This window comes from Megalobrama amblycephala, linkage group LG5 (genome assembly GCF_018812025.1).
Source record: "Megalobrama amblycephala isolate DHTTF-2021 linkage group LG5, ASM1881202v1, whole genome shotgun sequence".
NCBI lineage: Eukaryota > Metazoa > Chordata > Actinopteri > Cypriniformes > Xenocyprididae > Megalobrama > Megalobrama amblycephala.
The window spans coordinates 24,016,584-24,032,442 of NC_063048.1; the positions used below are offsets into that span (position 1 = coordinate 24,016,584).

The 15,859-nt window shown below is 36.8% G+C and overlaps 1 protein-coding gene across 3 annotated transcripts in view; it reads left to right on the plus strand.

Moving 5' to 3' along the window:
• Positions 1 to 15,712, plus strand: part of larp1b (La ribonucleoprotein 1B) — a 32,377-nt gene extending 16,665 nt beyond the window's left edge. For 2 of the 3 annotated variants that reach the window (XM_048191361.1, XM_048191362.1), the window contains exons 6-19: positions 1,640 to 1,802; positions 5,186 to 5,330; positions 5,414 to 5,588; positions 5,721 to 5,959; positions 7,005 to 7,103; positions 7,201 to 7,563; positions 9,701 to 9,818; positions 10,121 to 10,281; positions 10,486 to 10,592; positions 10,689 to 10,852; positions 10,943 to 11,087; positions 12,892 to 13,001; positions 13,514 to 13,641; positions 13,794 to 15,712. In XM_048191361.1, the coding sequence (XP_048047318.1) occupies positions 1,640 to 1,802; positions 5,186 to 5,330; positions 5,414 to 5,588; positions 5,721 to 5,959; positions 7,005 to 7,103; positions 7,201 to 7,563; positions 9,701 to 9,818; positions 10,121 to 10,281; positions 10,486 to 10,592; positions 10,689 to 10,852; positions 10,943 to 11,087; positions 12,892 to 13,001; positions 13,514 to 13,641; positions 13,794 to 14,192 (2,516 nt within the window). In that variant the 3' untranslated portion in view covers positions 14,193 to 15,712. The remainder of the gene's footprint in view (positions 1 to 1,639; positions 1,803 to 5,185; positions 5,331 to 5,413; positions 5,589 to 5,720; positions 5,960 to 7,004; positions 7,104 to 7,200; positions 7,564 to 9,700; positions 9,819 to 10,120; positions 10,282 to 10,485; positions 10,593 to 10,688; positions 10,853 to 10,942; positions 11,088 to 12,891; positions 13,002 to 13,513; positions 13,642 to 13,793) is intronic. The other variant, XM_048191363.1, reaches the window with a different exon arrangement.
• The last annotated feature ends 147 nt before the right edge of the window (positions 15,713 to 15,859 follow it).

Genomic DNA, 15,859 nt, shown 5'->3' on the forward strand with positions numbered 1-15,859 from the left:
CTTCCAGTTTGAAAAGCAACGTCACTGAATCTGAGGTAGACGCCGGAGACGTTTTTCAAAGTCTCTGGTAGAAGCGTGCATCCGGAGTGTGTGATTGGCTGCCGGGGCTAGAGAGCACGAATGTACATCATCCTGTTTTGAGAGCTTTTCTGCATTTATTCATGAGAAAGCGCTCATTCAATCCAGTCACTGCACTGTAGTATTCATGAGATTGCATCACAGCAGAAAATTCAAACATCACGAAAGACCATTTCAGCGCTGTTTCTTCACCTCTGCCTGTTCAGCGTTGCATGCAGACACATGTGCCTTAAATGTATGTTTCCTCAGCACAGTAGCACAAAAGTGTTGTTTCATTTTCTGCAAGATGCTGTCAGAGCTGGAGTTTGACTACCAACACATGGGGTAAAATATGAATCTAACATGAGAGAGGTTTATGCTTGGAACACTGCGATAAGTTTATCAATGATCGCACTGCAGATAAAAGATCATATACGGACTGGAATAAGCGTGTTTCAAGTTTTTACGGACGTATTTCATATACTGTAGTGCTCTAAACATGAACCAGCACCATGTATGCACACATATTTAATCACGTCTTCTTCAAATGAAATATATGAGCAAATAAGGACATTGATACAGCCGTACGTCCGATCATGAAAGCAATGACACGATGAATTATTCTGATACACAGAAGTAGATGCACAGATGTAGACTGTCCGAAAATTCAAAGAACAATGGACAAAAAAGTATACACAGATGTAGACTGTCCGAAAATTCAAAGAGCAATGGACAAAAAAGTAACTATGCCTTTAATCTTTCTGTGTGTCGTTTGTTCAGACTGTGGTGCTCGTAAATGTAATAAATATTATTTGACCTTTTACATGTTCTTCCGCATTCCTCCCTCGTTCTTGGGAGTTTGTTGTCATATAGGGTTACATTTTTAAAATGGAACAAGGTGCCCTCAACTCTGTTTTTTTTTTTTTTTTTTTTTTTTTTTTCCCCCTCTGTAGGTTTCACTTATTCAAAATCAAGTATATATACAGTGCTTAACAAATTTATTAGACCACCTGTCATAAAGAGAAAACACAAATATGTTGGGAATCTGTCAAACTTGTTTAAACCTAAACATTTTATTGTAATTTATTAGGCAGATAACAAATTGAAACAACAAAATAGTCTTTAATCACACATAATAACCCCCCCAAAAATGTTTTATTTTTATTTTGTATGGCCTCGTATGGCCTCCTTTGGCCTTGATAACAGCTTGCATTCTTGCTGGCATTGTTTTTATGTACTTTTCCACATTCTCTATTGTAACTGACTTCCAAATAGTTTCTAGTTGTTCCCAAAGACTTGCTTTTGTGTGATCTATCTTTGAATCCATTAAATTCCAACAATAATTATATTTTAGCATTAGAAACACTACTGTGAGTAAAGAGCTTACACACACTGGTGTGGATTAACCATTACAGAAACATAACATGATTTTGGTCAACATGAACATGATCACCAATACTGTTAGTTTTGGGCAGGTGTGGCACAAACTTTACATTGGGTGGTGGTCTAATAAATTTGTTAAGCACTTTATATAAAAATATACATCATGTAATAATCTTACATCTTATCTTTTTCTTTCCAGGTCGCTATGATTACTCCCACAGTTACCGGGACTCTTACCTGGATAGGTCCACGGTTCCAGCCGAGTTCGGCACTAACATGATCTATTACTATGACGACGGTAATCGTGTGCAGATGTATACGATTGAAGAGAGTTTGCTTAAAGAATACATCAAACGCCAAATGTAAGTTACATATCTCTCTTCTCTTTGCATTTAAACAAAATACAGCACACCATTTGCTTTTCCAGCTCCTCCGGCTGTCAGCGTGCCACTTGGTTTCTTTTTTTATTGGTCATATTTTGACACATTAATGAATTTGTACATTCAAAGTTTATCTTTAGTTTAGTAAAATAAGCCGAACAGGGTGAGAATGGTTGTATTATATCAGGTGTGCCCAATGCTGTTTCTTGAGATCTACCTTCCTCAAGTTCAGGAGCACATGATAATTACAGAGAGATGTGTTGGATCATTACATCTGAACTCTGCAGGTAGGTAAATCTCCCGGAGCAGGATTGGGCACCTCAGTATTATATGGTCACTGTCTTTTTAAAGTGTTTAATGCTTTAACACCAGCAGGGGGAGCAGCTACAGAACCAGGCGGCCTGGCACTGCCTGTCTATGTGTGTCCTTAATATAGCTCCTCTGCCTTATGGATGATGTGGAAGGGGTCAGATGATCTGGGTCAGAAAGATTAGGGCAGAGGACACTAGGTGCATTGTGCGTGTGGCTTCATTTTTAGTCAGAAATAATGACTTTTGCTTTTCATGTGGAAAAGAAAATGTGTATTGTATGCATATAGTCAAAGTCTGTGTGTTCAGGTTTTTTTCTCTACTACCCAGCATGAGTTTATTGTTTGTGTGTGTGCGTTCTTGCCCATGTAATCTTTTTCACAGAGTTCAGCCAAGCTTACTTCACTCAACACTGTGAAAGTAACGAGCTGAGATTCCACAGGGAGCACATGCGCGCACACACACACACACACACACACACACACACACACACACACACACACACACACACACACACACACACACACACACACACACACACACACACACACACACACACACACAGACATGTGGTTGATGACTGACTGTTTAACACTGATCTGAAACCGTGAAGTCTTTCAAAAACAGTGAAGATCTGTGCTTACTAAAAAAACTGCTCATAGATTAGTAAAATAAAAACTGTTGTTGAGTCTGTTTTGGAAAGAGATGGAAAGCACTTTATTTAAAAAAAATATATATTATATTATATTATATTATATTATCTGTTGAAAGCATGAACGCAATAGCCTATCAGAGACACTAGTCAGTAAGTTAGACAGAATCCGCTTAGGCCTAACTGAAAACACACAAGGTTTTAACCAACAAAGTGTAAACACGATGTAAGAGATTCATTGTACAATTAAGACAGCTTTTTTTTCTTATAAGGGGAGTTTTTGCAAGAGTGCTGAATTTAGTGAGCTAACACTTTAGAGATTGACAGCCACAGTGGCTATAAAGGGAGCCTCTTCTTTTGCTTTCTGTTTATTACCCATTCACAATTTGGGACAAAATGGGACAAAAGTATTATTTCAACGGTTTTCCATCCCAACATCATCGCCTATATATATATTTTGTTCACTTGAAACGAGGATATAAATATGAAAGCGTAAAGTGTCGTCATTTGTCACATTTCTAAATTACTTTTACTGTATGATGTCCCAGACCAGTTTTTTCCTCACACCTGCATATACCAGCGAGTGAAACTTGCACAACACCTCGGCTGAAACTCCCCAGATTCATTTGCAGCGTGGCTTATGGGGCATCTCAACCTCGGCTGAGTAAAGCTGCTGGAATGTAAGGTGTGTTCTGGGTGGAGGCCGCACCGTTCTTCCCAGAATACATCTGCTGCATATGGGAGGATTTAACAAATCTTCATGTATGCAAAGAAGTGTTTAATGGGCATGGGAGGCTTTCGATTGGTTGAATTTTATCATCAGTTATGTCTTTGAAGTTCCAACTTCAGTTGCTTCATCAAGGTACTTTTTAGGAACTTGCTTGTGTTAGTAGAAATTTGATCAACTTTTCTCCAAACCGCTTGTCCACAGAGGCTCCAAATGTTTAGTGTACAATATTTAATTGTGAAATTCATCTGTGATAGTGGAGGTTTAGTCTGCAGTTTGGTTTCGCTGCACCTGGTCTCATTGGAATCCAGCCAGAGGGCGACTCAGTGCCGTCTGCAGTGGGACTGCTCTGTTCCTCACCTTAAACAATACACAAAACCCAAAACCCAGAGGACAGAGACAGACAGAGAAAGGGTACTGATCCGTGAATGCATATGTTGCTGGAAAAAAGATGGATAACTAAAGGGATGTGAGATTTCTGTCTTTTATTCCCATGACATCCATTCAGTTCTCTCTTTGCCTGCAGCAGTTACAAAACAAGACTGTAATACCCAACAAAAGTGCTGATGTCATTGAAGCAAGAGCGATGCATCAAATACTATGTTCTGAAATGTTAATATTTCAGTTCAACATTTAAGTTGATTTGTTATGGTGATATTATTGGTCAGATGACGATTCTGATGATGAACTCGATGATCGAGACGTTAACAAGATCCTGATTGTTACACAGACCCCCCCTCACCTGCGGAAACACCCTGGGGGCGATCGGACGGGGAACCGTGTGTCACGTGCCAAATTATTAACATTTGTAATAAAAATATTTGTATTAAATTAGTAAAATGCAAAATTTGTTTTAGTGATCTCAGACCTTTGTTTTATTCGTATGTTTTCTGATGGGTTTTTTTGTACACATGAAAATAATTGCAGAAAAAATAAAAATTTCACTGCCATTATATCAGATGTGAATAGAACAAATTAATAAATTAAATGAACATCTAATATATTTGTTTTTCAGAGGTAATATTTATGGTTTTTATTGTCATTTATTTATATTTATGTGTATTAAATACATGGCTTTAAATATGTGATGTGTAATAATGATATCTAAGTTGTATCAAAGACTTTATATACAGAAAGACAGTGCACTCGTATTACTATGAATCGGAGAAAGAGCCAATTGGTAAAGTCATTGCATCACTGCGGCTGCCATTAGAAGCTCTGGTTGCTATAGAAACAATCAATGTTCTGAGACACTCGATTATGACTGCGCATGTACATTGGCTGGTCTAGCTTGAAAAATTTAGTTTTTTGTCATGATTTGAGATTTTTGATACTAAATTTATGAGACCGTAGTTGTCAGATTTCATTGGTAATTTAAAATCTGAAAGCTTGGTGAACAGCTTTGGAGAATTTGATGTTTCCCCATTCAAAGAGATAGCTGTACTTGCATGACTGAAATAGCTGCCCAAGAGGTGTTTCAAAGATGGCCGCCAAGTGAAATGACTTGCCTGAAAGGGACTTTCTTATAATTATATCTTATTTGCATGCATACGTGACATGCACTAGCTATTTTTGTGGTTGTTATTTTAATACACAATAATTAGAAGCAGAAAATGTGAAACTCTACTGTTAATTATTATTTTGGAGTTTACAGATTGCTGTTTTTGTTTGTTTTCAGTGAATACTACTTCAGTCTCCCAAACCTGGAGCGTGACTTCTTCCTGCGGAGAAAGATGGATTCAAAAGGCTTTTTGCCCATCTCCCTGATCGCCAGTTTCCACAGAGTCCAGGCCCTCACCACTGATATCAACCTCATTAAAGAGGTGACACTGACCTCTGACCTACCTCTTTTTCTGGACACACATCTTTAGTCTGTGTTATATCTGGTTTTTATGTGTATGAGCAGGCGGTGAAGAACAGTGATGTCGTGGAGCTAGTTGATGAGCAGATCCGTAGGAAAGAAGAGCCGGAGCATTGGCCCATCCCGGGTCCCCCTCTAGACTCCCCGCGCACAGATTTCTCCCAGCTCATTCACTGCCCCGAGTTCGTCCCAGGACAGACGTTCACCTCCATCAGCACAGGTTCTGATGTGTTCTACTGTTGTAGCTTTTTTTATTGTACTTGCTGTTGTTTTGCATTGATGAATTATTCTGTTACCATTGCCCTGACTTTAACATTCACACTCACACTTTCTCTCTCTACATGTGTCACAGTATCGTCCTCCCCAGTCAGTCAGCACATCGATGAACCTGCTCTGGTGAATGGCCAAACTAGCGATGACACAGACACAGCTAAACCTCAGTCCAAAGAATCCTTTCATACCGACTCAAAAAGCAGCTCTAGTGAAGATGGGAATACCCCAAAAGAGCGTTCCAGCAGTCTCTCTGATCCAGATGCCCAGCCGTGGATACAGGTGGAAAAACGACACAGAAACTCCTCTGGAAAAAATAAGGTACTTCCGGATCCGTTTCAGAGTCTAGTGATAAATGTCAGAGTGTTTTGTAAGGATGCACTGAATTTTTACTGATACATTAAGCCAACATTAGTTTATATGTAATAGCTGATTTTAAATTAAAATGCAATAATATTTTGTTTAAATAAAGTAAAAATGGAACAAAAATCTACAATCAGTCATTTTAAATCAAGTTAATTTAGGAAACACAACATTATAACATACAGGTATGAAAAATTAATGTTCATTTTAGAGATTTGGTGAAAATTATCCCATGATTTACTCACCCTCAAGCCATCCTAGGTGTATATGACTATCTTCTTTCAGACGAACACGAGTTATACTATAAAATATCCCAGCTCTTCCAAGATTTATTATGGTAGTGAATGGCGCTCCTGATTTTATGATGGATTTTTGGGCTTCAAAATCAGGAGCGCTATTCACTACCATTATAAATCTTGGAAGAGCTGGGATAATTTATAGTGTAACTCTTGTTGTGTTTGTCTGAAAGAAGATGGTCATATACACTTAGGATGGCTTGAGGGTCATGGGGTAATTTTCTTTTTGGGTGAACTAATACTTTTACTGTGTTATTAAATTAGATTAAAAGAGTGTTTTAAAAAAAGATCCAATAGTCAGTGTTTGAGGGAGTGTTAGATGACCACAGAGGTGATGAAAAAACTATGGGAAATGAGCATGCCCAATTAAATATATACTACTTGATCAACTTTTGACGTCAGACATTGAATCTCAGTATTGGCCAATAGCCAGCATGACACCGATGTGTTGTGCATCCCTATTAATTTGCTTAATTCATTGTGAAGTCATCACAACTGTAGAATATATTAAAACTAAAAAACTTTTTCTTGTTTTTGGCCATATATCATTTTATAAAACTTCATGTTCTTTTATAATTCATGAGTCTGCTAGAGAATTTCTAGCACAGTTTGATCAAACACCTCTTTCCTTTTCCTCCTCCATATTTCTTCATCCATCATTTCCTCTCTCCATCCATTGTTCCATCTCCTGTCCTGTGGGTGTGCAGACCTCAGTAACTCCTCTTCCTCCTAGCTCTCCTTCTTCTCCTTCTCCTCCTCCTCCTCCTTCTCCTCCTCCTCCCCTTCTTGAGTTGTTCCCATGTGCAGTTGAGTATTTGTCCTGCTTACTGCTTTCTGTTTGCATAATTTTTTTTTTGTTCGCATTTATATAAGGAAATAAGACCTGTTTTGTGTTTGCTTCAGGAGAGCACAGAATTGGTTCAGTCCAGCCCAAAGCAGCCACCTGAGGCAGTCCAGGAAGAACTGGACTTTCTGTTTGATGAAGAAATAGAACGGCTCGCAGCGCCTCGCAAGAACACCTTTACTGATTGGTCAGATGACGATTCTGATGATGAACTCGATGATCGAGACGTTAACAAGATCCTGATTGTTACACAGACCCCCCCTCACCTGCGGAAACACCCTGGGGGCGATCGGACGGGGAACCGTGTGTCACGTGCCAAAATTACAGCTGACCTCGCCAAAGCCATTAACGATGGACTGTTCTACTATGAACAGGATCTTTGGACAAAGGAAGAAGGACTGCAAGAGTGTGCCAATGCCAAGGTAAGAGTGGCTGTGCTTTGAGAATTATTCTTTTAATGTAATTAATAATTAAGTTTAATAAAATGTACAAGATACTCTTTTCCATGTAGTGAAAGTGAAAGGTGACCACGGCTATCACTGGTCAGCATCCATTTTTTTGTTGTATGGAAGAGAGTCTCCCTTTAACTACATAATTGATAAACATTCCCCCTTATTTTGAATGCTGAATATAACTTATGTTGAAAAGTTTTATTTTTTACAATGGTACTGTGGAGTTGCCATCATATGAGCAAAGTGAGTTCGACATATTCAATTCAATTCACATTTATTTGTATAGCGCTTTTCATGATACATATCATTTCAAAGCAGCTTTACAGAGAATGCATGTCAACATTACAATTTAGAGAATGCAGTTAGCTAATAATGTAATAATTTAGGCAATTAATTTACAATCACTGTTAGCAGTTTAATTGAAGGTAGAAGCAATGAGCTCCTGCAAATAATTAATTACATATTAACAATAATTAGGATATATAGACATTTGGGAATGTGCATGTTGATCCATATATTGACATCTTATGTCATTGTGTTTCCCCCGTCATTCCCTAAAATACACTTCCGTTCAAAAATGTATTTATTTTTTAAAATGTTGTGTAATGTCTTAATGTTAAAATGTCTTGATTATATATATATATTTTTTGTAACAATGTAAAAGTCTTTACTGTAGCTTGACCAATTTAGTGCATCCTGGCTGAATAAAAGTAATTTCTTAAAAACGCTTACTGATTGAACAGTAGTGCAAACAAAAAAGTTTCTTTTAAAGAGTGAGTAATAGTAACTCAGAAGATTGTGCTGAGTGTGGTGTTAGTTCAGCAGCTGTTGGCTTCAGATAAATGTCCATACTCAGCAGTAACATGGGAATTTTCCCATTGCAAATGTTTGAATTGCTTTGAGGTTACCAAAAATATGCTGAAATATTTGCTGAAGATCACACATTTTGTCTTCGCTGACTTATTTCCCAAACAACCTGTGCACTCGAGGATTCAACATGTGATCACAGACCTCTTTAGGGTTTGATATGTGCTAATATCTGTATTATCAATATTATCATATTCAGCTTTTTAGTACATTACAATTTTATCACAGTATTGGGATTAAATTGCATTTGGTTAATTAGACTCCATAATTGTTATCATTTGTTTTTAACAGTACAGTGACAAATACCTGTATGTACCCTTTACAGTCAGCCATTCAGACAAGAGCTCTCTGATAGAATATGTGTATGTCTTTTAGAGGAAGTGTTCTGGTCTCAATTGGCTCCTCCTGGTTTAAAAACTTAGTATGACTTATTTAGATGTATGAGTCCATTCATACTAACAGTATCTGAGCCCTTAGCAAACTCTAAAAGAATTTGGCTGTTAAATTTAAATCGAATGAGTCAGACACTGAGTGCATTTAAACTGTACAGTGGTATCGAGGTTGCCCATCTGTTCCTGCTCATGGGAGCCATAACACCTGTGTTAACTGTGCCAAGGTCTCTGTGGGCTGGAGTTCATAGTACAGACACCTGATAAACAGCTGCACAAAATGACAGAAATGAGCACATGTGGTTTGCTTCAAATCAGTTTGTGATGTCACTCTGAAATGAAGTCAAATAAAATAATTTCTCATTTTTGAGAGCTGTGATGTTAGTGTGGAATTTTTGCATTATTATTTTCTGTGTATCATGGTGGCCAATGATTTGTATAAATCAATTTGACATTAAGCTTTAAGAACATAATATCAGTCATCTGTATCAAGAAAAGTTATTGCAAAATATGTTCTTGGAAAACTTCTGATTGACTACGTTATGTCTGACTTTATGCCAAACGGCCAAATGGACTGAAGTCTTTATGATGGACAATAAAGTTATCATTTCTAAACTGCTGCAAGTAATAGCCGCTGATAAACCTGTTCAAGTGCACTGCCTGCACATATACAGAGCAGTTATATGACTTCATTGTTCATACAGGCAGAAACAGGAAGCCCATCAGGGCACTTTGTCTTCCTCCTCTCTCATTTGTCTTTAAATGAAGAGTGCGATGCTCCGCTTGTATCTTGTTCTTGTAGTAATGTTCTTGCTCTGTGTATAATGTGTCAATATGGTTCACATTTTTAGGATGTGGAGAACTTTAAAAAACTCAACGTGATCAGCCAAGATGAGTTTGAAACTCTGACCCCTAAACTTCCCATTGACCCCAACCAGGAGGTCCCACCCCCTCCACCATGTCAAACAGGTGATTGTGCACTTCATGTCTCTATGAGATAACTATGGAATCTCTGTTCTACTATGGAATGTCTGTTTCTCTTTGTTTTATTAATTAAACAAATATTTAAATAAACAAATACATTTATTTATTTAATTGTTTATTTTTATTTAAATTATTTATTCAGTGTAATTTATTTAATTTTACTCATTTAAATTTTTTTCTGTGTAATGTCACACATTTGTACAGACATGTTCAGGAAATCAATCAAGATTTTATATATAAAAAATGTTTCCAGATATTTAATTTTTTAATGTTGGTTCTTTCTGTAGATGATTCCAGCATGGCTCATTCTCTCCCCACGGATGTCCCAGAATCCCCCAGTGTCCCCCGTACCCCACGCACACCACGCACCCCTGGAAGACAGGACCCCACCAAAACCCCACGCTTCTACCCTGTCATCAAAGAAGATAGTGGCAACCTTGATGGAAAAGTAAGTTTGTACCAGGCAAACAGATTTCATGATTTTCAGGATGACTTGTGTGTGTATGTGTATATATATATATATATATATATATATATATATATATATATATATATATATATATATATATATATATATATATATATATATATACAGTATATTCTAACCAGGTGCTTATTTCTGCATTATTTTTTTTCTCTCTCACCCTTTTAGACTCCCAGAAAGAGGAAAACCCGTCACAGTTCTAACCCTCCTCTGGAATGCCATGTAGGCTGGGTAATGGACTCACGAGAACACAGACCACGCACTTCCTCTATCAGGTTTGTGGCTTCTTTATTCCACAACCCCTCAGCACTGAGGTGAAAGTTGGCTCAACAGTGTCTCTTTCTTCTTTTTCTTCCTTGTCCTCTGTACAGCAGCTCTAATGCGTCTCCATCAGAAGGAGCCCCCGCACTGTCAGGCAGTTACGGCTGCACCCCACAGTCCTTGCCCAAGTTCTGGCATCCATCCCATGAGCTTTTGAAAGAAAATGGCTTTACACAGCAAGTTTACCACAAATACCGCCGACGCTGCCTCAATGGTACAATGATTATTTTATTTTTATACCACACTATACTTGCTTTAAATGAATTTCTCATGTTTGTATATATTTTTTTTTTTTCCCCCTCAGAGAGGAAGCGATTAGGTGTGGGTCAGTCTCAGGAGATGAACACCCTCTTCAGATTCTGGTCCTTCTTCCTCAGAGACAACTTTAACAGAAAGATGTATGAGGAGTTCAAGCAGTTTGCCTTGGAGGACGCCAAGGAGAACTACAGGTAAGTCATGGTCCTGAATTCTGTGTTTTATCTGCAGATCTTGTCTGGAGAAGTTTGAGAAATCAGAGGCTTAAGCAGGCAGTAAGTCAACCAGGTTCATTTGACCCCTTCTCAAGTGCCTCCCAGTTTAGCAAGAGGGTACATAAATGACATACCCGAAATAAAAAAGGGTTTCTGCTGAGTCCTTGTGACTATACACACAACCAATGGTATTAGCCACAGGTATTATAGTTCTCTCTAAATCTTAAAAAAATCTCCTGATTTTGAGTTGTATCACTGAATAAGCTTCAGAAGAGAAAATGGCTAATGTCTATTAAAAATAACGATGAAATATATATATATATAATAGCAGTTTCTCATGAGCCTACACAACATACAAACCCACGTCAAAATGGCTGCCAAGTCTGAACATTAGTTATGTCTCAAATGACATACTATACAGTATGCACTTACACTATGCACTGTGTAGTCAACTGTCTAGTGAATGAATTTTATACGGTTGTTATTTTGTCATCCACCATTGCAGTTTGTTAGCCCATCCCCCTCCAGTTCGTGATTAAAGTTGTGAAAGTTGAGTGCTTTAAGTGCCCAACATTCCACACTTCATTTTTTTGGTTAAGTGCATCTTTTGAAATGCTTTTTGTTTTTTGTTTTTTTTCCCTCAGTGTGTACACACTACTCACACTATACTACAAAATGTCATAGAATAGTTCATAAGTATGTGAATTGGTATGCACATTTTGTTCTTGATTTCGGTTCTGGTTCTTATCAAAGAGGCAAGAAATTTTAGAGGAATTAGATTTTTTTGTTGTTGTTGTTGGGAAAGTCCTGAATGCAGAGGTGTTGCACTCCTATTGAACTAAGTTATTTCTAAGTTATTAACAAATCTCATAATGGAAAGTTAAAATTATTCACCATATCGAAAGGAACTTGAACTTCAAATGCTATCAAATTCACAAATCTTGCAGATTCACAAACAATAAAGGTCATCATGTTTCAAGCAATAAAACAAAATGAAAATAAAAACTATTTAATAAGAGCATATCACATTAAACACATTACCAACACAGGGTTTCAGTGGGTCCTTAAAAAGTCATAAATTCAATTTGATCCAATTTAAGGCCATAAATAATAATAATTTCTTAAGTCTTAAATATTTTAAATGGTATATCAAAAGTCTTAATTGTCATTTTAAGAGGTCCTAAATTTGGGGACAGAAAATGAATCATGATACGACCTAATGTGATTATTAAACCTCAAAACTCCCCATTTCAAAGTAAAAATGCAAGTTCTACAGGCTTAGAGTTTCAGAGTTTCAAAATAAGAGTCCCGTTGTATTATGAGCTAGTTTATAATTAAAACTCCTGCATTATCCAGAAAATCCTCTTTTTTTCTTTTTTTTGTTATTGTTGATATTTATATTTGGTTACACAATATACTGTGGTATTCATTTTATTTGTGTAGGTCCTAGGTCTTCTATCTTATATTTGATTTTAAAAACTGCAGAAACCCTGCAACAAAACATTTATAACATTCATAACATTAAATCTTGATAAATTGTCTGGGAACCCAGATCATTGCAGAACAATATTAGTTCATAGAATCTTGTGCATGTTTTTTTTTTTTTTTTTGTGCACAAAAAAATTACTTTGTGTGAACAGGCCTTAAGACAAATTCAAACTTTACCTGCTCTGACTTCCTGCATTTATAGTATTTTTCAGTTTTTCTTAGACATGAAAATGATTACACTGGTAAAGGATGCCCAACACTAGTTTCCTAATGTGTGTTCAAATATTTGTCACAGGTATGGACTGGAGTGTCTGTTCCGGTTCTATAGTTATGGACTAGAGCGGCGATTCAGACAGGACATCTTCAAGGACTTCCAGGAGGAGACAATGCAAGACTATGAGAAAGGTCAGTCACTCATAATTTTTGACAAAATGAATTTAATGTCGTTCCAAACCAGTAAGACCTTCTGGGCCTTGAAAGTGGTTATAATGTTGCAGTTTATTGGGGAGTCAGAAAGCTCTTGGATTTCATCAAAAATAACTTTGTGTTCAGAAGATAAACGAAGGTCTTACGGGTTTGGAACAACATGAGGGTGGGGAATTAATGACAGAAATTTCATTTTTGTGCACTAAACCTTAAAAAAAAACATGCAAAGGCAGAAATGTTTTTGCCGTTTCAACTTTGCATATCACCCACAATCAGTTTCTAGTGTTTTGCTGGTGAAATTCACTTCCCATTGGTGGAAACTTGTTCTTGAACCACCATCTCTGCGTGACTGCAATGTCTGTATTTCTGTTTTAAATGTTTACATCAAATGTCAATCACTAAAACCAATTCTGAATATATTTCTTGATCATTTAGTCATGTGATGTTGTTTTTTCACTCTACATGCTGATGTTTTTGTGGGGTTTATATAGGTCAGCTGTATGGACTGGAGAAATTCTGGGCTTTCCTGAAATACGCAAAGGTGAAGAATCAGCCCATTGATCCCAAACTCCAGGAATACCTCAGCAAATTCAAGAGCATTGATGATTTCAGAGTAGATGTGAGTATAGGCATCATCCCTTGCAAAGGGAAATGAGGTTTTGAGTCCAGAATATGATATTAATAGGATTAGTCTATGTGCATTGAACTGCTTTCTAACTATTAATATCAGTCTATTGCAATCTAAATCAAATGTAATTTCCCTGTTCTTAGCCACCAATGACAGAGGAAGGAGTAAGGAGGAAAGCACACTCGTCCTCCACAGGAGATGAAGTGAAACGTAGGCGACACAACTCGACATCATCATCGAAACAGACCCCCGTCTCCAAGACATCTTCAGACAATCAGCCAACCTCTGGAGGGATGGCAAAAACAGCCACATCTGATCAGGCCACTGCCCCAACGACAACGAAAACCACCAGTCAACCATCAGCCAAGGCAGCCTCAACCAATCAGAAACCAGCACCTCTAACCGCCAAGAGCAGCTCGGCTAATGACCCGTCTACAAAAGCCCCACCCAAAGAGAATGTGAAGAAGAATACCTCATCAGATGTTCGCAAAGGAGAGGCGGCGACCAGCAAAAACAAAGATGCCCAACAGCCAAAGAAATGAGGCCCTTACTACACTATATACAGTATTTGAGTGTGATTCTAACTCTAGAGCTGTGATTTTCAGTGCTGGTGCAGGCTTACGTTTTACACCGTAACCTCGGAAGTGAGCCAGTCAAACCGTTAGAGCAAAGACCAACTGTCAGACTGCTGCATTCACAAACTGAAGAGTAAACCAGAGACGTCTTTGTGTTGTACAAGACACTTTTTCTGGACAGGTTAACTTTCATTAGATTTTTTTTTTTTCTTTTTTTCCTTTTTTTTCTGCAGTTAATAGTTTCAGAATCGAGTACGCATGGTGAACTTGTTTTGATGTAAAGTTTACAGAAGATGCATTCCTACATCGAATGCAGTTTTATCACTTTTAAAAATTTATTTTACCTTTGCAAATGCCTTACATTTCAAAAGCAACAAAAATATATATATATATTTTAAAGCATTGTCAGCATAAATAATTAATAATCTCTTGGTGTTTAAAAGTGTTTTTAATTTGTGTGTGTGCATGTCTTGCACATCACACATATATTTAGTTCATTTATTTTAAAAACTCACAAAAAAAAAAAAAAGTTCATCAGACAAAAACAAAAAAAATCTCTAACTTGAACTGAGGTTGACACAAGGTAACACACTATATAGCTTTTTACATTTTTTGCTCTTTTAGCTTATGTAGAAAATATGACAGTGATGGAATACTAAGTTCTTTATGCTTTTATGATTATCTGAGTGTCTGAGCTGAGTATCAGAGAAGTACATAGATATCAAGCCAAAGTGGTGAGGGATTGTAAAAAGTGTTAACATCATCAGGAAATACACGATGATCCTGCTTTTAAGCTTTTTTTTTTTTCTTCTTCTTTTTTTTTTTTTTTTTTTTGTGCCGTTCACGCCATGGAGGTGCTGATCTCAAAGACGCCACATCTCTAGTTTAGGTGCAGAGTACAGGAAGAGAAAACATCTTTGAACTTTTTATTAATTTTGACATAAATTGGAAAACATCGGTGTACTTTAAGTTTCTAAGAAATGTTATCTTTTTTGAGAGGAATTATCCTTCCTTTTAAATTTTGAATCCTATTGGAGTTGAGTTTGAGATAATTTATTGTTTTACTCTCTTTTGAAGACTTAATTGATTACAATCTTTTTTTATTGAAATTACAGACAGAGTGTAGATGACCGCAAACGTGGTGGCCCAGAGAATACTTTTATTTTCATTTTTATTTTGCAGGTTGGAACTTTGCTGATAACATTTAAATCAGTGTTTTTTTCTCTCACTTATGATTATTAATCAGACACTGAATTGATGTCCCGATTGTATCATATTTGCTTATGAAAACTGTACATAAAAATATTAGAAGCAATTTTCTAATATCAATCAATTCATTTTTATTGATTCATTTTATTGTGATATTTTTGTTTGTGTGCGCTTGTGTGTTGGTATGCATGTCGGTTTAATTTTTTTTTCTTTCCTCATAATTGTAAAATGTAAAAAAAACACAAAATATATTAAAATCTGTTTATAAAACCCCAAAATAATATATATTGTATTTCTTGTCAAGTTCAATTCAAAGACAAAGTGTGCAGTGTAATGTTGTTATACTGAGTATTGAGTAAGAGTTTTTCAACGATGAATTTTCATAACTTTTTCCAGTTATTTGGATTACTGGATAATGATTTTTA